Source organism: Gadus macrocephalus, chromosome 21, assembly GCF_031168955.1.
Source record: "Gadus macrocephalus chromosome 21, ASM3116895v1".
Classification (NCBI taxonomy): domain Eukaryota; kingdom Metazoa; phylum Chordata; class Actinopteri; order Gadiformes; family Gadidae; genus Gadus; species Gadus macrocephalus.
This window is the reverse complement of record NC_082402.1, coordinates 14524320-14546576: the sequence shown is the minus strand read 5'-3', so window position 1 is coordinate 14546576 and position 22257 is coordinate 14524320. Positions and strand designations below refer to the sequence as shown.

At 45.2% G+C, this 22257-nt stretch overlaps 2 protein-coding genes across 2 annotated transcripts in view; both read left to right on the top strand.

Annotated features, from left to right (window-relative positions):
* The window catches only part of ppp2r5a (protein phosphatase 2, regulatory subunit B', alpha isoform), a 38260-nt gene extending 36233 nt beyond the window's left edge, over positions 1-2027 (top strand). The window contains exons 12-13 of the mRNA XM_060042481.1: positions 349-450; positions 1022-2027. Of these exons, the coding sequence (XP_059898464.1) occupies positions 349-450; positions 1022-1268 (349 nt within the window). The 3' untranslated portion in view covers positions 1269-2027. The remainder of the gene's footprint in view (positions 1-348; positions 451-1021) is intronic.
* A 150-nt stretch (positions 2028-2177) lies between these two features.
* On the top strand, positions 2178-21579 carry opn8c (opsin 8, group member c). Its single transcript, XM_060042480.1, has 4 exons — positions 2178-3173; positions 13426-13719; positions 17538-17869; positions 18621-21579. Exons 1-4 carry the CDS (start codon positions 2975-2977, stop codon positions 19338-19340), a joined length of 1545 nt encoding a protein of 514 aa, XP_059898463.1. The 5' UTR covers positions 2178-2974; the 3' UTR covers positions 19341-21579.
* Positions 21580-22257: the final 678 nt, after the last annotated feature.

The following is a 22257-nucleotide window of genomic DNA, read 5'->3' as shown; positions in this document are numbered from 1 at the left end:
AAATCTTGCATATCAAGTAGGCTAGCAAACACCGTTGCCATTCAACTCAGTGTCCGCTGACTTTCTGCTTAATGCAAGTGTGTGCCGTTTCGTTTTTTTATGTACCGGTTTGAGAACCGTTTTAGCACCGGAACCGTTTGAAAAGTACAGAGTAGGCACCGGTATCGGATAAAACCCAAACGATACCCATCCCTAGTCTTGATCCACTCTAAGCCCGCTCCGACGTGCTCATCCTAAATAATGGGTGAAGAGGTGCCTTTCTACTGCTTGGGGCAGGTCTTGGCTGGCTTTGTTAGCCTTTTGTCCTTCATGTTGTTGATTATGGCATATGTTTTTGTGTTGGTGAAGGACAATTATCTCGCTGGTGTACAACGTGCTGAAGACGCTGATGGAGATGAATAGCACGCTCTTTGATGAGCTCACGGCCTCCTATAAAGCGGACCGGCAGCGGTGAGTGGGCTCCAGCCGACAGGGTGTCTCTGTGTGTGTGGGTCTCTCTGTGTGCGTGGGTGTCTCTGTGTGCGTGGGTGTCTCTGTGTGCGTGGGTGTCTCTGTGTGTGTGGGTCTCTGCGTGTGTGGGGGTCTCTCTGTGTGTGTGGGGGTCTCTCTGTGTGCGTGGGGGTCTCTCTGTCTGCGGGGGGGTCTCTGTGTGTGTGTGGGTGTCTCTGCGTGTGTGGGGGTCTCTCGGTGTGCGTGTTGGTCTCTGTGTGCGTGGGTGTCTCTGTGTGCGTGGGTGTCTCTCTGTGTGTGTGGGGGTCTCTCTGTGTGCGTGGGTCTCTCTGTGCGGTGGGGGTCTCTCTGCGTGTGTGGGTCTCTCTGTGTGTGTGGGTCTCTCTGTGTGTGTTGGTGTGTGTGGGTGTGGGGGTCTCTCTGTGTGTGGGTGTCTCTGTGTGCGGTGGGGGTCTCTCTGTGTGTGTGTGGGTCTCTGTGTGTGTGGGGGTCTCTCTGTGTGCGTGGGGGTCTCTGTGTGTCTCCATTCCTTGACCAACTTGTTGTAACCCCCGTGCCCCCCCCCTCCCAGGGAGAAGAAGAAGGAGCAGGAGAGGGAGGAGCTGTGGGAGAAGCTGGACGAGCTGCAGATCAGCCACTCCGGCCTGGCCCACAGCAACAGCCACATGCTCCACAACGCCAACGCCAACAACAACAATGTCAACAACAACAACAACCGAGGCGGCGGCGGCCCCCCGGACGCAGCCCAGAACGAGGACATGGAGGTGGACGCGCCGGCCCCCGCAGTGCCGGCCGAGGGCCCCCCGGGGGTCTATTGACCCAGGACTCCTACTGCTTCATATATATTTTCCTAATACCTGACGGTTTGACACCGTGGACGGGCTGTAAGGTTGGGGGGAGGGGGTTAAGGAGTGGAATTATGGGGGTGGGGGGGGGGGGAGGGGACAATGGTGAGACCTCAGCAGTATATGATGTAGAGCGACTTGTAATGGCAGCAACCCCTGGGCAGAAAAAAAAGATATATTTCAACTTGAAATTATTTTTGGATGTTACAGTGTGGCTACAGTATATAATTATTATTTTTTTGTCTGATCTGAGATTTATCCTTTCACATTTAGTTTCTTAACAGAGAAAAGATTTTTTTTGTGATATTCAGTGTATGGTTATATAGGATTATGGGATGGGGGTTATAATGACTTGAACTGATCATATGAGCAGCAGTTTGAATGCTGAATTTGCCATTTTTAAGATTGTGTCTATTTTCTTTCCATGTGTTTCCCAATCTGCTTCAAATGACTAAAAACCTTTTAGGGAAGAAACAAGGCACAACCCTAGAGTGTCTGGGACCAGAGATCAAGAGTATTGGTGTAAATAGAAGAGGGGGCACGACCTAACCTCAGAAAAACAGAAACAAAAAAAATCTAACTATACAGAGCAGCGTTTAGTGTCCAATCAGTTATGAATGGGGTTGAATGCAACCGGTTTGTAGGACTCAGTTATCTATGATTATGACTGGAGCTGTAGAAGTTAATCTTGTTCAGCGTCTCTGAGTGAGACATTAAAGGATGTTAGTATTCTGCTGGTGTCTTTGTATTTTTCATGTATTTTCTTTGCTTTTTTTTGTTAATCTTATGCGTGAAGCTTAACTATTTTATTTTTTTTAACTACATGACTTGGAGCCAAAAGACAATTTACACCTTAGTGTTTGATTGCAGCTGAAATGAATACAGAAATGTTTCCAATATTAAGCAGATTTTAAAGCAGTATTGTCAGAGCAATGTCTTTAAACTGCAACCTGAAAGATTGTCTAGTTTTGCAGATAGAACGCCAACAAGAGCTGCATTGTATTGTAGTGCTGCCATTTCACATGTGCAAACCACACACCATAGAACCGCCTTGACGAGTGTCCTGAGTCTTCAACCATTTCTGAATTCATTCTCTGTGGGACCACTCCTGACTTCACAGCCTACAAGATCCCCAATGGGAGTCCACTTCTGTGTATTTCGGACACTGGGAGATCGCTGTTTTTGTTGTACCGGATATTAACTGGGTTTCACCAGATTCTGGGGATGACTTGGGAATTACCTTTTATTCAGTCGTGTTCCTATTTAAGGAAGAGTCTGCTTTCCGTTGTAGGTCCAGTCTGTGTCAGTGCACCATTCCAGTCTCTGTGACATACAACAGTGTGGGGAACGTTTTGTAATGCTATGCCTTATGTTGGCTCTCAACCCCCATCAAATAAAGTCTACTTTATCTTTCTACTCAAAAAAAATCTTTTGTTTTGCTTTGTCAGTTGTGTTGCAACTTGTAGTGTCCAAGTAGGTCAGGAGATGGCACCTGCAATCCTATTTTGATGTTCAACTTAATTTACACGATACAAGTATATAATACATAAATATTAGTAATACTAGGCATTATTGTAATGTCATTATATTCTACTGCGGTGAATTGGTGAAGTCTTGTCTACTACGTTACGTTGTTATGCAATGGTAATATCCGATTGGCTGCCGGGTTGCGCCGTAACATGCTGCCAAAACTAGGAGTGACGGGATTGATAATGTTTCATCAGTGGATGATGCACTACTTGTCTATGCTTTGCCTATACAACATGTCTCTGAACTCCACCTTGCATGAAGACTCGGATAACGGGCCCATATCTATATACACCTCGAAATTGGACCCTGGTGCTGACATATGCCTAGGATTGGCAATTATTTTTGTTGGTAAGTGTCTTGCTTTCACTTTTTATGGAATAAAGATAGGCCTATTGGCTTTTTCTCTAACAACTCGCGTCGCTGCACTCTTGTCCGTCAGTCCTTATCTCCGCTCTCTGACAGCCGCGGGGTAGGCTGCTGTGTGGCTTTCTGAAAGCCGCGGGGTAGGCTGCTGTGTGGGTCTCTGACAGCCGGGGGAAGGCTGCTGTGTGGCTTTCTGAAAGCCGCGGGGTAGGCTGCTGTGTGGGTCTCTGACAGCCGGGGGGAAGGCTGCTGTTGCTCCGGGGGGCAGGCTGCTGGGTGGCTCCGGGGGGAAGGCTGCTGTTGCTCCGGGGAGCAGGTTGCTGTTGCTCCGGGGGGCAGGTTGCTGTTGCTCCGGGGGGCAGGTTGCTGTTGCTCAGGGGGGCAGGCTGCTTTGGATTATGGGGGCTCGCTGCTGGGTGGCTCCGGGGGGCAGGCTGCTCGGTGGCTTGGTGTGAGAGTCACTTTGTAACTTTGTCGAAAGAGCATTAAAGAAAAACAACACAAAGAAGCGGTCTCGGGTTAAACTTGATATAACCATATGCCTTTGACTCATACAGCCAAAAGTAATAAAAAATATAGGCTAAGATGTGCAATGTTCTTAGAAATAAAGTATACTTTAATTAATGGATGTTGTTTGGGGACAAACAATGTCAGTTATCTTAATTATTTCTTTCAGCCAAGTAGGTCTACCCATAGACGGATTATGACACAACGGGCCCCTGGGCACAGGAAAAGCAACCTCACAATAATTACTACAAATAAATGCATCTTTATTTAACCAAAACAGGATAAAAAACATATAATTTATGCAATTTTTGGCGATTTGAAGGAATTTCGAATGCACCGCTTTCAACCACAAATAAAAACGACTTAAAACAACTCAATACGAACAGTTCCTTACATTAATTGACAGTAATGCATTTCACCTATGAAATGCATTTTTTCCGGGCTCTGTTCCTTGCGAAATCCTCCACACGATATCATAAATTGCCATGAGAGAAAGTGCCTTGAGGCGTTTTTGTGACATTTTCGTCCTCAGTTCATTTTTAATCCTGGACAGAAGAGAGAATGACCGCTCCCCTTCGCAATTACTGACGGGCACAGTCAGAAAAAGCCGTAGCGCTACATACACATTTGGAAACATAGATTGCAGTCCACAATCGAGTAGGCTATAATTCGTAGCAGTCCTTTTGGGGTTGCATCATCTCCAGGCTTGATAAATGATCTGAACTGAATAAATTCATTGCTTCAACGCTCCACTTAGAGTTCGCCGTTGCTCCATGTTTAAATGACAGTGACTTGTTCGTGACCGGTCTCAAATTCACAAACTGAAATAGTGCCCCCTAGTGATCTTTTGATTAATTTATTTACTCAGTAGTAATAGGCCTACTATTGCTGTTTTCGCTTGAATTTTTGTATTTCTCTACTGATTGCTTCGACAATGCAACATTAAAAGTTACTAACAGTGGGGCCCAGGGCCCCACTGTTAGTAACTTGTGGGGCCCTGGGCCCCACTGTTAGTAACTTGTTGGGCCCTGGGCCCCACTGTTAGTAACTTGTGGGGCCCTGGACCCCACTGTTAGTAACTTGTGGGGCCCTGGGCCCCACTGTTAGTAACTTGTGGGGCCCTGGACCCCACTGTTAGTAACTTTTGGGGCCCTGGACCCCACTGTTAGTAACTCAGGCTCAGGCTCAGGGCCCCTGGGCATGTGCCCGGTGTGCCCGTGCAGTAATCCACCCATGGGTCTACCCCTTTCACACCGATAGCGTCACAAATGTGAAGGAATGAAAAGTAGGCCTAAGTTATTAGCAAATGCAGATTTTATTTAATTGTATTAATGGGGTATTCAGATTGTTACGGTGGCGCATTGCATTCACATCACAAAAAAGAAAAATCTGGTTATCTCGTAATTATGACATATAGATCTCATAATTATGAGAAAATATCTCATAATTACGAGATCTTTATCTTCTTTCTCATAATTACAAGATAGTTCATAATTACGAGATCTTTTTGTCATAATTACGAGATAATTATCTCATAATTACGAGGCATTTATCTCGTAATTATGAGATAATTATCTCGTAATAATGACTACAATGTCTAAATTTCAATAGCGTCGCCATTATTGACTCTTGGGCCCCACAACTTGTTCCATATAGTCAAGGCCTCTATATGGTCTTACTACAACCTTTAGAAAAATATATAATTAACGTTTGTCAATTGAGTACGTCCAGACTCTCTGTGCAAATGAAATGTAGTACGAGAGTGGTAGGAGGCTATCTCGCGCTAGGACCATGGGTCCTTCCCCCTCCAAACGGAAACAGGCGGGCGGTGCAGCGAGCGCAATGCACTGTGGTAGTTGGAGGATTTCTTACTTTTGAGCCGGAAAGACACTTTCTGCCTCAGGCTAGGGTGAACCGATTTAAAAAGATGTTGCACATTTATAATACATAGAATTATTTACTTCATATAACCTTCATATCTCCACCGGTTAAGTAGGCCTATCCCTTTAACATGCAGTACGTTGTTGTCATTTTGACAAATTCCCCGAGATAAACAATATATATCTCGTGAACATCCAACCAATATTTATACCACTTGCCTACTCTATATGTCTCAGTCATGTTTTTTTTTTTATATATATATTTTTTACTTCATTTAATTCTTCATTATTCAGGCGTTACAGAACTTTCATGGCCATAAATAAATAATACGAACTACAGTTTACTTTAATTTGTTTGTTCTTGAATTGACGTAGAATGGAGCAAAGACTCCTGGGAATGGGAAATGCGTTTATCCAATAAACAGCTTGCAGGTCAAGTCCATTTTCGGAAATGTAGGGGAATATATGCGCGGCCCCACGTCTGATGGCATGACCCTTGAAGACGCGTCAGACAGAGAAGGCGAGCAAGTTCGTGGTTGCTTGCTTTTGCTTGTTTTGGCACTCATGGAAGGCAAGAAGAGAAAAGAGGGGCTGAAAAGGCCAGAATAAAGAAGAGGCGGATACTGGAGGGGGATGCATGTAAGTGCTCAAAAATAACGGATTTATTCCGAAGTCAGGCATTAACGAGTTGTGCAGTTGACAGAAAAACAGCCAGATAGCCAGTTAGCCAGAGCTCCACCATTGACGTTATTGCTAGGTGGGAGCTAGCACAAGCTGCTAGTCAAATGTGTATGTGCTGGCTGGTATATTTCAGACGAGTTAATGACGTCTTATAACGTTCTATATATAATAGTATAATATAATTTTATAGATAATATCACGCGGCGTGATATTATCTATAAAATTACAGCCATCCGGAGGCGCACAGAGCTTTTGGGCGTGATTCACGCCCAAAAGCTCGGTGCGCCTCCGGATGGCTGTAGTGCGGGGAGCACTACGGCCAGAATCAAAGTGCTTTTGTTTACTGGCGTTGTTATGGTTACCGGTCTCGACGCCACTTCGACCTGGGCGGGACTTTACGTCCTACGTCACTCGCTATGGGTGTGCATGTGTGCGCGTAGCAGTCACTTGCGATGGGTGTGCATGTGAGAAAGGTTTTGGCTTTTAGTGTCTATGGGTTGGTAATAACGGTTCTGATGATTTTTCTGATGGAAAAGTGGTCTTTTATTTCCATAATCTTTGTTCAGTGAACGCATAAACCCGTTTGTTAGTTAGCAGTTAAACAAAATGCGATCTCTTTGTTTACAGTTACCAACGACCAACGTTTAAAGACTGATGATTGGGGGTTCGATTCCCTAGTGATGCAAGGTTTTTTCTTTCATTTTGGACTGCACACACATCGCGAGTGAAGGATACTCGCACAATGTACACACATCACTGTCTTTACAATTTCTAGGCAACCGAAGTTTGAAGATTGTCAAGTGGTTAACTCTTGAACTAAGACCTGATGGGTTAGTGGTCAGAGAACAACTCATTGACGCGGGGAGAAGGGGTTCGATTCCTTAATGAAGCTAGCTTTTTTCTTTCATATTGGACTGGATGTTTGTATGCCATTTTGCGTAACTTGTCGTTTATGATGAAGAAATGTTACTGGGGTTAATGTTAGGGTAACGGTAAGGGTAAGACACAAAGTGTTTTTGCAACACAATATTTCTTACAATAACAAAGTTCAAAGTTTTGATGACTCCAGTAGGAAACTTAAGATACCTAGAGAAATGCCTGAGTGCTATCATTTCTGATATACAGTACAAAAGCTGAAACTATTAGCCAGGAGTGGGAAAGATGCAGACGCAGACGTGGGAAGCAATAAGACACACCAACACACAGTTGCCTGTTGCAAAGTGGTTCAGAGTTTAATAGAAATAGTTAGGGTTAGCTGGTATGGCGTTATCTGGTATGGCTACTCTAATGTTAGCTTAGTTCGTGTTGTTTCGTCATGTCATTTGTAGAAATATAGCCTATCATCACAGACTGTAGGAATGTCACCCACCCTCCATCGCATACGACACTGACGCTCGTAATCCTGTAGTGCAAGGGAGTTCGTGCACAGATCCCTGAGACAAACGGCTACGCGCACACATGCACACCCATAGCGAGTGACGTAGGACGTAAAGTCCCGCCCAGGTCGAAGTGGCGTCGATTTAGAGAGTCCCATTCTCGGAGCGCCAATTCTCTTCCGCACAGAGCAGAACTGTGGCCTATTTTACACATTTTTATTTTCTTAATTATAATTATATCATTAATTTTTACCATTTTTTTTTTTTTTATTACTGGAAAAAGAACGGTGTTGGGGGGGGGGGGGAGGACCGGACCTGGGAGGATTCTCCCGGTGGCTATAAGTGCCCCACTCCGCCCCGCCGCGAGTGGTAGCGCAAGCAAACTTTGTGTAAACATATCCCTGTGATACGTTGACTAGACTTCTGCCCTAGTTTTTTCAAACGCATCATTTCTATATAACTGTACAGCATAAAAACATTTGCTAATTACAGTAGCTCAGCATATCAAGTATTTGTGCTCAACCTTTTCTCCCCAATTGAAATAAGTGTTTATACAGTAGGCCTACTTTAGTATAACAGCACAGTAAACAAATCACAACAACCAACATGAATTTGGAGTTTTATTCATGAAAAATATGAAATATTGACAAAAATAAACGTGTAGGGTGTGTTTGCTAGAGTCAAAATGGTCACAGCTCATCTTGAGCATCTACTGTCTCCTGGTAGCAACGGTACTGCCCATCTTGTGCTGGGTAATTAGCTCTGATGGCCTGGACAACACAGGTAGCCGATACTGTCTAAGAAAGAAAGAAAACAACATTAGCAAAGCCAGATAAATTATGCCTTGAGTAGCCTATACATTACACAGACTTCAAGCTAACGTAACTTTAGCCTATGCTCTGCTATTAAGATCAGCTACTTTCTGATAGCTACATTTTCACGTTCCTCTGGACTCAAAACTATGTAGCCAATGTGTTAGTAAAAAAAAAACACTATGCTCTATGCTCAGACATCTGTTTCTCCCGGCGGGCTTTGGCTGGCGTTTCCAGTTCACTTTCTGAGTCCGGACATATGTATCCAATATCAGACTGTTCAGATGAGGCGTGAAGCCTGGGTGAGAGGTTACACACATGGCCCCGTCTTTGCCAGATTCAGCCATTTATTCTAGAAGAAACTGGCATCGCTGAAATTTGCTGCAGCACAGGGACTCTGTGTAAGTGTTTATAGGCGAACAGAGCAAACCGGCGCGCTCCGGCTCCTCGTCCTCGGCAACAGGCAGGGCTTGTTCAGCTGCGGCGGTAGCAGCCTCCTCCTCTATTTGTGTCAATTCTTCCTGGCTGTATTCTGGCTCATACTAATAGCCCTGAATGTCTGAATCCATCAATACATTTTCAAAATCCACTTTGGCTGTTTCACGTTGCAAATTTGTTCTCTAGCTAAACGATGAAGAAACATGGCGGACATTGTGTTTACATCTGGTACGCGAGCTCCCGCCCCCCCCTCATTCCTTAGTGGTGGGCTCACAAATGTGCGGGACCAGTGGTTTGTAGTCCTCTGCCCTTCTAGCAGGCAAGCAAAGTTCTCCCGAGATGACGTCAAACGCGTCATTTGACGTCATCTCGGGAGAAAATTAGATCAGGAAAGCAGGGCCAAGGGAAGACTGGGTTACATTGAGGGAAAAAAATCTTTTTTTATATATATTACAAACGATTTTATAATGATAGAACGCCGGTTCTGACTGGGTGAAGTATCCCTTTAAATGTTGAGGGGTTGACTGAATAAACATTATAGCAGTGCATAAATAAATGGCAAGCTGAAATAGCTTTCGATAACTTGAAGTCCGATGTCTTTCATATCGATGCAAACTGGCCATCAAATATAATATTTGCAAGCCGCCATGACAGGTTTCAAACACGCAGGAAGCCCCTACTGCTGGAGGTTGTCAACCATTTACTGGGATTTTGTTTTCATGCCATTTCTCAGAAAGACTGCTGGTAGCTTCAATGTAGATCAGCACATTACAGCCAAATGCCCAAAAGTAAGCTCAGTTCAAACACCATGTGTGTTCAAGGACAGTGCCTCCACTATTAGTAGACCAGTGCTTAGTCGTAGTATAAAATACCAATACTGAAGGATAGTGCCTTGAGGTAGCGGACGGACAGTTAATAATAATAATAATACATTTAATTTAGAGGCGCCTTTCAAGACACCCAAGGTCACCTTACAGAGCATATAGTCATCATTCAAAACTATGTAAAACAGACTAGGAATAAAAGGAAAACAGAGGTTAAACATGAAGAATAATAATAATTAATAACACTCAAAGACGCCTAAAGTGAAGGGGGGACCTCACTAACCACCACCAATATGTAGCACCCACTTGGGTGATGCACGGCAGCCAATCGGCGCCAGAACGCTCACTACACACCAGCTTGAGGTGGAGAGTTAGGGATGAGATGGAGAGTGAGGGAAAAGAACATATTTAAACACTATCGACCATATTTAAACACTGTCTATCACATTTAAACAATATCGACCACATGTAAACACTATCGACCACATTTAAACACTATCGACCATATTTAAACACTATGGACCACATGTAAACCCTATCGACCACATTTAAACACTATCGCCCACATTTAAACACTATCGCCCACATTTAAACACTATGGACCACATTTAAACACTATGGACCACATGTAAACCCTATCGACCACATGTAAACCCTATCGACCATATATTAACACTATCGACCACATTTTTGACAAATACACACTGTGGTAAGTGCTGCCACATGTTCCTCTGTATACATACGCACACACACACACACATTTTATGTACTTTATTTGATTCCACATTACAAGTTAATATCATTTTAGGAACCAAATGTGATGAATTATCCAACAACTATTTGACCAACAAACATCTTGTTATGGGAATGCATCATTAAGGGTACAGGAAACATCTCCTTTTCCAGATGAACATGCTCCCTATAACAGTTGATATTGAGCAGTACTTAGCTAGCTGTCTGGCGACTCTGGCCCTTCTTTTACTTAGTCCACTGATGTTAAGTCCACTGACCACCAGCCTATGCACATGGCCTAGACTGCCAAAGACAAGAACAATGAGGACACATTTATAGCCACAGCTTTCAATGGCAGATGTTAGAGGATGGTATTTCAGTTTTTTTGTACAATAGGATTCCTCCATGAACAGGTCAAAGGCACAGGCTACACACACACACACACACACACACACACACACACACACACACACACACACACACACACACACACACACACACACACACACACACACACACACACACACACACACACACACACACACACACACACACACACAAACTCACACTTACACAAACACAATTATAGAGCCATTACTTTGCCAATGTTGGCCTCTCCCTTTTTTCTGTGGCAATCTCTTACCTGATCCCGTTGTTGCTGTTGACGTTCCAGTTGCTAAGAAGCAGGCCGTTGCTTTGAAGTTTATCATAGACAAGCTGTTTCCTCTGACCCATATTAATCAATCAATGTCCTTTATTTAACCAGGTGAAAATTCATGGAGATTAAAAATATATTTTCCAAGAATTCCAACCAGGTGCCTGGTGGGGATCAACCCGTGATCCTTCTCCTCCTTGCAGGCCTGTGCACTACTGGCAGGACTGTTGATTATCATCAGTGGGATCCGCACATGTTTAGTATGTGTATGTGTTTAGTGGGCGTTTTCTCCACACAGATGGGGTCAATAAAGGGTGCCGTTTATTCAGCCACATCGTATTGCTTTTGAGATTTTGTGAAGAGTCCAAGAAAATTGGTTCAATTGATTGTTAAAGGACAGACAAAGAGCACATTTCAGTAAACGTATTTGAAGTATGCATGTGTTTTACACCTCAACTAACAATCCCATATTAATCAATCAATATCCTTTATTTAACCAGGTGAAAATTCATGGAGATTAAAAATATATTTTCCAAGAATTCCAACCAGGTGCCTGGTGGGGATCAACCCGTGATCCTTCTCCTCCTTGCAGGCCTGTGCACTACTGGCAGGACTGTTGATTATCATCAGTGGGATCCACACATGTTTAGTATGTGTATGTGTTTAGTGGGCGTTTTCTCCACACAGATGGGGTCAATAAAGGGTGCCGTTTATTCAGCCACATCGTATTGCTTTTGAGATTTTGTGAAGAGTCCAAGAAAATTGGTTCAATTGATTGTTAAAGGACAGACAAAGAGCACATTTCAGTAAACGTATTTGAAGTATGCATGTGTTTTACACCTCAACTAACAAGTTCGAACCAAATAGATAACAGGGTTCATAAGCAATTATATGGAAAATAGAATGCCAATCCAGTGCGGCCGAAGCATTGGCAATTTGACTAATGGTCTTGGAGGAGATGGTGAATAATGCTCACCTACAGTCTACCGTCCTAGGATTTTCTCTGCCACTATACTGTTTCCTGTCAAAGGGGCATTCACACACATTACGTTTTACATTCTGGGGGCCATTTTGAGTTTCAGAACTCAATTGATTGGTTTTTGGAAGTCCATGGGCTAAGCAGCAAAGTAATAGGCAAGGCCAAGCCGAATCATTTGATAGCAAGGTTGTGAATAAACTTGGGCCTTTTGAAATGTAGCATCTTTGACACATTGTTGTCTCTAGAGACTAAGTCTGATGTCTTCCCCTGATATATTTAGATGTCAGGGGTGGCTTTGGATCAATATGTACTTATTTTTCAGGCCTACATTTTATGTCCCAAGTGTGGATGTTGTAGTGGAATAAACAAGGGAAGAAATGTAGCAGACTCACCATAAGGGTTGTGGGTGACCAAGCCTGTGTTTGTCCCAACGTTGATACCTCGGGAAAAGCACTGTTACTTTGTTACCTTGGAAAGGATGTGGTACATTGCAACTCCTCACACTCACATAATAATAAAAGCGATAATGCATGTCGTTTTGTATCTTCAATGTTGTTTGAAGCAGAAGACAAGTTTCCACTCTACGGGGAAGGCAATAATCAATCCACCACCCCTCTCCCTGTTGACAGTCACCCTCTCCTTGTTGACATCACCCTCTCCCTGTTGACATCACCCTCTCCTTGTTGACATCACCCTCTCCTTGTTGACATCACCCTCTCCCTGTTGACATCACCCTCTCCCTGTTGACATCACCCTCTCCCTGTTGACATCACCCTCTCCTTGTTGACATCACCCTCTCCCTGTTGACATCACCCTCTCCTTGTTGACATCACCCTCTCCTTGTTGACAGCCACCCTCTCCCTGTTGACATCACCCTCTCCTTGTTGACATCACCCTCTCCCTGTTGACATCACCCTCTCCTTGTTGACATCACCCTCTCCCTGTTGACATCACCCTCTCCCTGTTGACATCACCCTCTCCCTGTTGACATCACCCTCTCCCTGTTGACATCACCCTCTCCTTGTTGACATCACCCTCTCCCTGTTGACATCACCCTCTCCCTGTTGACATCACCCTCTCCCTGTTGACATCACCCTCTCCTTGTTGACATCACCCTCTCCCTGTTGACATCACCCTCTCCTTGTTGACATCACCCTCTCCTTGTTGACAGCCACCCTCTCCCTGTTGACATCACCCTCTCCTTGTTGACATCACCCTCTCCCTGTTGACATCACCCTCTCCTTGTTGACATCACCCTCTCCTTGTTGACAGCCACCCTCTCCCTGTTGACATCACCCTCTCCCTGTTGACATCACCCTCTCCCTGTTGACATCACCCTCTCCCTGTTGACAGTCACCCTCTCTCTGCTGGGCAACGGGGTGGTGCTGCTGGTGTCGTACCGCCGCAGGAGGAGGACGGTGGGCTCGGAGCTGCTCTGCGTCAACCTGGCCGCGGTGGACTTCCTCTGCTGCGTGTGCTTCTATCCCCTGTCCATCGTGTCGTCCTTCAGCCACGGCTGGCTGGGCCAGGGCCTGACCTGCGTGTACTACGGCCTGGGTTGCTTCATCTTCGGCCTGTGCGGCATGTTCACCGTGGCGGCCATCAGCGTCGTCCACTACATGAAGACCTGCCACCGGCTGGTCTACGGTGAGGATGAGGTGGTGGTGGTGGGGGGGGGGGGGGTTGGAAATGGTGCCCGGTGTTTGATGTGCTGACTCTCGTGACTTTAATGCAACTTCCAAACCGTGTTTGAAAGTTGGGTGTTTTGTGTTTTTAATCTGATTCTAGTTCTAGTAGATGCATGTATGCATTCGTATACTTTCATGTCCACCTACCTCATGCATGTAAAGCCACCGGTTAATCGTCCCATATTTATGTCAGCCTCTATGCACTCTGCACGCGTGCATCAAATGTTGTCCTTGTTTTAGCTGTAAGACTATTCTTTGTGAATGCATTAAGTGCAAAGAAAAATATATGGTGTTCAATTCCTTGTATGTCTAGTACACACATGCCCAATAAAACTGATAACCAACTGATTCAACGGTCTACATTTTAGACAGTACACAAAGAACTGTTGATGCAAAACGCATTAAACTGTGTTTGTTTTGCAAAAAATAAATGTCCTCGCTGCGGGCCTCTTCTCCTTTCAAAACAACAAAGGAGAATGGCCTGCTCAAACCAGAGCAGGCTATTTTCACCCCTGTCTTGTTTTGTACATTATGGTTCTGTCATTTAATCTCAGACGACGACATGCTGTAACTCCTTAGCTTTATTTATTCATTAGAGACAGGTCGTCTGTCTTCAGGAAAGCAAACTTCCACTCAAGGAATCAACATTAGTGATGCAATCACAATCAAGCATATTCGTATCAAATTGAAATCATTGTACCTCAGTTATCATTATGAAAATTGTCGTAACATTGTCGTTACACAACACACCATGACCATGTTAACACATCGTAACAAATGTATTCTGGGTGAATATTACAACCCCAAACATACTTTTTAGCTTCAAATAAGACTATATAATAATTAATTTTTGGACAAGGCTGACTGTCTCTGGTAATTGTGTTGCTTGAAGGTAGAGTGAAGGTCTAATCCATCAACTCTTCCACCATATGAACTTCTTGATTGGTGATCATGGTCATCCTTCACATCCTGATTGAAAATGTATTTAGTATTCCCTTAATTACATTAATCAAGTCCCCGACTCCCCATCACCATCAACTTCGAAGCATCAATAGAAGAAAAATATATTTCTTACGACAGTAACTATTGGTGAGCTCGCATGTAGAGCTATCAACTCCACAATGGATGAACGCTTTCAGCTGTCATAATTGGCTGCCATTAAAGTACTTATATTTTCCTTTCACTCCATTTGTAACCATTATAAGTAAAACCGTTCAATTTGTCAGCAGCCAAGATGGAGATCGGAGTAACAGGCTTGACTGAATAGAGAGGTGTTGCATGAAACAGCAATGATGACAGCAGGAAAATACAGTAGCAGAGTAACAATGCCCTGACCAACCAATTTAAATATAGGTGGTAGAAAGTAAGTGAGCACACTGGGAAAGGACCCAGTGTACCACACCTGCTGTCCTCCCACAGTCTCATGTTATGCTGCTTCGAGATGTTCCTGACTGAGTTCAATGTCCTGGAAGTATCTCAGTGGCAGCCATGAGCTGTTCAAATCCTCTAATGCTGAGGGAAGATGCTTCAATGCTTCCTATCTTATCTCCTAGCATGGTGTGGACCATCCTTTAGGAAAGGAGATAATTCCAGCCTTACGAACACAGTTTACTCCACATAGGGATGGTGGCCTAATTTACAATTAACAATATCTATATTTCTCATAGTAAAAAGCATAGCTATTTCAGATAATAATCATCATCCAGACCACCATTGAAATCTTGGCCAGAAATGTGTCCTCAGGAGGGCTCTCCACATGCTTTGCCGAGATCGACCTGACAGCAGCAGAAGCACTCAGCGCTAATGGCTCTCCAGATTTTTGTCCTATTTTAGCAGTGCAGAAAATCTAGACTGGGAGTTGACAGTTAATGATGCCAAAGTGGCTTTATCTGTTAAGGAAGAAGTATGGTATGTAGGGTGGGAGATATGGTAAGAAGATCATAGATGTAGGCATCTAAGTATATACATGAGATAGATGGCTAGATGGATTCCCCGAAAACATCAGGTAAGAGATCCTGATTGGTTAGAAATAGGGGCGGAGGCGGAGTTTAAAACAATGACATAAATAATAGCTTAATTGTGTACTATATGACTTGACTTCATTACATTATAATAGGCCAACAAACATTAGGCTTACATAGGCTATTAACCATGGATACGAGAAAATGATTAATATTATTATAAATATTGTATGTTGGATCTATATGCGGGAACGCATAAAGTAAAGATGAAAAAAAAAAATTTACCTGACACGGGCTGTGCATGTTTACTCTTTATTCACACTCATTAAAGGGGACTTATTATACCACCAGGTGTGAGTGTGATTAGCCTTACAAGCCGTTTCGAAAATCTGCCTAATATGACATCACTAGTGGGTGTATCCACCTAGATCTGTGCTGGATAGATCTATCTACCAGCCTACCCACTACCCAGTGGACTGAAGTAAACATTGCTCATCTATCCAGCACAGATCTAGGTGGACACACCCACTAGTGATGTCATATTAGGCCGATTTTCGAAACGGCTTGTAAGGCTAATCACACTCACACCTGGTGGTATAATAAGTCCCCTTTAATAAAGTGATAAGCTGGGGCTTTTGCAGCGTTAACTGAACATGATACGTAGAATGGATGGCGTTAAGACAGGGCTTAAAAAGAAGGTCCGACTCCAGCAGCTAACACATCTAACCCAATTAGACTCGGACTACTGAGTATAGACGATGCTCAACGATACTGCGGTCTTTGTGCGCTTTAAGGACATAAGCGTACACCAAACAACACGAATCAGGCTTTACGCAACCGCCCCGCGCTGCTGTAAATGATTCTCTCCTTCGGTACTTGGTGGTGCTCCTTCGCTGTTCTGTCAATTAAATGGTACCGGGTTCTCTCTATTAAACACATTAAGCACAACTCATTTACATGAATTTCAAATTCAGAATCAGTCAAACGCTTCTATATTCTCTTTATCGTTGCAGTTTTTCCCCCGGTCGGATGTATATACCGTGTGTGGCCGGGCAGATGGAGCTCTGCGTCTCCACGGTAACGGGTGTTGTTCTGTGAGGTGCCCCCCTGCTGTGTGGTGCGCCCCCTCGCCTTTGGCCAGGATAGATAAGAAACAAGGTTGTTAAGCCCTCAGGTGCCGTGGATCGGGGTCTGGGTATGGCTACAATAGGGGTCAAGGTTCAACAGCAGGTAGTGTATTCTGGGTAAAAGGTGAACAGACGTGCACCCTGTAGGGCTTCATGAAGCATCTCCCGGACCCGGGCAGCCAAGCTTAAATCATGTGGTCTGATGAGGGAATAGAAAGAATTTGTTGAAGCAGAAAAATGCTGTCAGAACACGGGCTGTAACACAAAGCTGACCATCTCTCTGTAAACGCAGGTCGCAGCGACCGGCCTCAACATTTAATTTTAATATCGTCACATCGCAGACCTCCCACGGTCTGATAAACTTTGTTCTACTGAGTGCGGAAAGAACAGAAATGTTTGCCCTTATCTCCCCCCGGGAGTCACTGCCTTTCTTTTCCCGAACAGGTGGTTAGACTTAAACAACCTGTCAGCACTCTGAAGTGATTCACGCTTTTAAAATCCTGCAGTGAGCCCTTCAAGTTCAACACCTTGCAGTGTCACTTCAGTATGGAGCCAGTCGGACCACACAGGAGACAGCTGAGAGACCCCAGGCCTTGCGTCCGCGCTCCCCCTTACCTGGAGGGCGCGAGTTATATCCCTCCGGGCCCAGAGAGCGATCCCCTAACCCTTCCTTCTGACCACTTCCCCAGCCGTGTGGCTAGAGGGCGCCAACACCAAGGTGGTGTGCGTGGCCACCTGGGCGCTGCCCACGCTGTGGTCCTGCCTGCCGCTGTTGGGCTGGGGGGAGTACGTGCCCGAGCCCTACGGCCTGTCCTGCACGGTCGCCTGGAGGGGCTACCACACCTCGTACAAGGACGCCACCTACGTGGTGTGCTCCTTCGCCGGCTTCACGCTGCTGCCTGTGCTGGCCATCGTGGGCTCGCAGGGCCTCATCCTCCGCAAGCTCTACCGCTTCTCCGCCGCACTGACGTCCAGCGGCCTCCGCAGCAACCTGAGGCACGCCGAGAGACGCCTCACCATGGTAAGGGGGGGGGGGGTCTGTGTGTGTGTCTGTGTGTGTCAGTACAACAGGTCCTTGAAGATGCTTTAGGTACGATTTGAGAGTTCTACGTCCCCTCCCTCACTGCCTCCTCCCACTGCGTCCTCCCTCACTGCCCCCTCCCTCACTGCCTCCTCCCTCACTGCCCCCTCCCTCACTGTGTTTCTCTCCCATTGGTAAAGTGTTGAATTCCTGCGCTTGGGATTGTTAGGCAAGATGCATTATTGAACCAATCAGGGAGTGATGTCGTGATTGGTCAGAAATGAGCTGGGAGCGATCATGAATCGAAATTGTCTCAGACACAGGGAGAAGCAGTTGACTCGAAACAGATACATAGAGCCTCTCACTCACTCATGGCTGATAGATTGGATGATTTGATGTAATATCTAACAACTATAACTTTCTAATCATTATAAAGGAACTTTCATATTTCTTTGTCATTCATTATTTAAAGGCCCTGAAAATGTAAAATAGTCATTGATTTTAATCTTGAATGCTGTGCTGTTGACCTCTAACAGGTGAAGACCTTTGAGTGGCTCAAGTGGTCATCGTTAGACTGACTGCCTTCTTCAATTGCAGAAGATTTTTGATGTCCCACTAAAATCCCTTTCAACCCAGTAAAATCATAGAACACACAATGTATCTCAGAGCATGATATCTCATATGCTTCAAGCTGTTGTGATGATGTTGCAGGTGAGCCATCATCCACATATGTTAAACTTTATCTCCTCAGATGTTCTTGTGCATCAGCCTGGGCTTCATCCTTGCCTGGGGCCCCTACACCGTGGTCTCCTTCCTCTTCATCTTCCACCAGGACCACCGCTACATGGCCCCGTGGGGCTTCGTGTTCCCCGCGCTGTTCGCCAAGAGCTCCCACGTCTACAACCCCTTCATCTACTTCTACTTCAACGCCGGCTTCCGTCGCGAGCTGCGCGGCCTGGTGCGCTCCCTCTGCCCCGGGCTGGAGAGCCAGCGGGTGGGCGTGCGCTCCCACTCGCTGCCCCCCCACGGGGCCCAGGCCCCGAGCTACGCAGAGCCCCACCCCATCCACATCCAGCTGCAGGAGCAGCGGGGACGGCGCTCGGACAACAGCGGGAGCTCGCGGGAGAAGCCCCCGAAACTCTCGGGGGCCGGGGGAGCCAGCCTGCGCCAGGACCGGTCGGTGCTCCCGTGCTGGGGCTCCAAGCCCCGGGTGAGCCCTGCCAGCCTGGAGCACAAGCAGGTCAAGGAGTTCCTGTCCGACGCTCCCTCGGAGAACAGAGGGGGCGGGAGGGTATGGCACGATGCGCGGAGGGCGAGAGAGAGGTGGCGTCTGTTCGCCATGGAGACATACACGCTGTCGCACGGCCACCAGGAGGAGCTGAGGAGCCCGCCCCCCATGCCCGTCGCCCCCCCCCTGGGGTCCGGGCCCCCTTTTGGGGCCGCTGACCCAGAGAACTTTCACAGGCTGTGACACTGCGTTGGCTTCAGGGTGAAGACTCGGAGAGGACAGAACTGTGCACTGTGCCTTTAACAGCTGCAGAGCAACCATAAAACCTAGTCAAATCGACATCTTACATACTTTGAACCTTCAAAAGAATAACTCGATAATTTATTAGTATTAATGATGATTAAAAGTATAACAATTCTAAAAGTCTGCCAAAATAATTACTTATTGTTGGTGAAGGCACAAATTCAAAAAGGAAAAACATGGTTCGCTTTACGCAGCATGATTGCTCTATGATTAGCATAACAGAATACACTGAATTAACACTTGCTAATGCATCATATTTTTCGGCTCTGATTTAGTCATAAACCAGTGTCGGGGGGCCCATGGCCCTGCAGTGATAACAAGAAGTGCTTTATATAAATATGATGGTGTAGCATCCCTCCCTAGCGCTCTCCACCTAGGAGGCTTCATTGGCACTACAGGAGTTGACTGTCATGAGACACCACGTCCAGACTTCACCGTGGTCCCATTTGATGTAGCAGCCGATGTTAACCAGCAACAGATGTTCATGACAGGGATCCACACCTTGTATGTTCTCCTCATCATCACCGACTTGAACAACATCTGCAGACGACTGAATCAAAGACAGTATTGTTGTAATTCAAAGTCCATCATGTTTATTTTATTATCTTGGCAAATGCAGCTTTCCCTTAATAACTCAAACTGAGAATTCAATACTGTTATCTGGGGCGGACCAATGAAAGCCTTAAACAAATTGCATTTAAAGCCATTTGTGGCATTAAGAAACCCATGGTGGTATACAATATACATTACACCATTGCATTAACATGGTTTGTGATGACATGCTATACAGAACTAACCTGGGATCAATCTCATTTAAAGTTCCCATAAAAGGGGAGATTTCCTCTCTTAGGTCCTATTTTGATTGCCTATTGTTCAATCACTTCTTATGCAAGTCAGAGGGCAATTTGAGTTTTGGATGGTAAATAGCTTTTCAAAAAGTGGGGGAGTTTTTAGATTGGGTAGAGTTCACCTTATATTTGTATGAGTTACAGTTGATAATAGAGCAACGTAATCAGACAAAACACTTTGGTTTAATGCCAGTGCAGGCATGTTTCATCTCAACGTGAGACAGCTGTATACCAGGAGTAAGCACACAAATATTTCAGGCGCAAATATATGTAAAATAAAAATGTTTTGGTCTATATCTAAGTATTGAAGTAATTCAAATATAGGTAACCATATTTGGACCGAAGAGAGCTAATTGGATTATTTTGTAGGATCTTTAAGGATACTGTAACAGCAGCTTTCGATGTGCTTATCGTCATGATTTTGTATGTGTGGTCAGGGATCTTGTTATTTGTTCACTAACACAGGAGTCCTGCTACCCAGTTGAAGTAATTACCCTTCATTGTTGCTATGCCAGAACTGTTCGATGAACACTCTGAACTGACCGCCTGTAGTCAATTTCAGAAAATGACTTAAGAAGACCTTTTAGAAATAGTATCCATCATCAGCAGTTAGTATGTGTGTTTGTGTGTGTGTTTCGGCGTTCAAACACCCTGTGTTTTGATTACATGCTGCTTATTATGTCATCGCCTGACAATGGACCATCAGTCCTGTGTTTGTTTGTGTTCACAAATACAAATGTTAAATACGTAGAAAACTGATCTTACCCAGCAGATTTCCCTGCTTCATGGCTGACATATTAGAGATGGACTGTTTGAGCCTGATGCAACACAATGTGAGCTCGGTCCAGCTATGGCTTATTGTCTGGGTATAACAGACAGAGTTGTGTTCCTCTGACCCGTTAATCGTCCCACACCAGCACGCAGGCTGCTGACCAGGCAGGGCAGCCTTTAGTCTGGCCTGTGGGGCTCCTGAGAGGATGGAGCTAAATAAATCAAATGTTCGTATTTTCAGATGATATAACATGTTATTGAATGGCAATTTCAGGCATTTGTCATTTATTAAGTGGGTGAGTGATTGATATCCGGGGTCAGAATACGTTTACTACGCTGAATTTAAGCTAACCGAATTGACATTTTTGATTAAGGATGTAGGCCTATATCAAACATGTGGAGCAATGCGCTACATCTTTGTTTGGAAAAACTCCTGCCTAGTTTTCGTTTATATCCATATGCGCTTGTTTACGACCGATGTACATTATTTAATTTTCTATAACATGCACCCATATATCCTGCATTCAATAAAAAAAGATGAACATTTTTTATTAACACAATATTCTGAACCGGCTGTGATGTCTCTCTCGGTCGTCCTCAGACGAGCTTCCATCGGAGTCTCCAATCCTCTCGGTTCTCCATACACCCGGCCAGCTCCGAAGAACTTTCAGCTCCCGCATCTTTCTTAAGCACGTCCACGTACGTTAGCGCGGGACGTCCTCGCGATCGATGCCCGCGCGTTGGTTCCCACAGGACCAGCCTGCTGGCCGGGAGCTCCCGATGTCTGTGGCAGTGGCCGGCCAGCTTCATCCTCCTGGATGCTACCTTCTGGTTGAGCCTCGGCAGCCGCCCGTACAGATCCTTGTTGGTAATGTGGGCATTCTGGTCTACATTCAGCACTGCTCGTAGCATCCTGGTGTAGCACCCATCCAAGGACTTCTGCAGGGTGGTAACGTAGATTAATCGAGATTTAAAACACTTAGACTAATTCAAGAGAGAGAGTGCAAAAGAAATCGAGGGGTCCGGAGCAAGAATTGACAAAAGACTTTATCGTGCAGAAAAACAACAACGACAACAGCCTGAGTAGGTTTGCAAAGTCACTGGCCCCACATTGGGCTGCAGCCTCACTTATACACGTATAGGAATTTCTTTGTTTACAATGGAGTCACAACGGGGTTTCCGCCCGTCAATCTTCGTCACAGCATGTTATCAACTGCCCAGTTCAGTGGTCTGCATGG

Bases quoted from the DNA above. Each gene is read 5' to 3' on its own strand.
- opn8c (XM_060042480.1), top strand. From the start codon at position 2,975: ATGCTGCCAAAACTAGGAGTGACGGGATTGATAATGTTTCATCAGTGG. The intron at 3,174-13,425 runs GTAAGTGTCTTG...CCCTGTTGACAG, and splicing joins ATTGGCAATTATTTTTGTTG to TCACCCTCTCTCTGCTGGGC. The intron at 17,870-18,620 runs GTAAGGGGGGGG...TTATCTCCTCAG, and splicing joins CCGAGAGACGCCTCACCATG to ATGTTCTTGTGCATCAGCCT.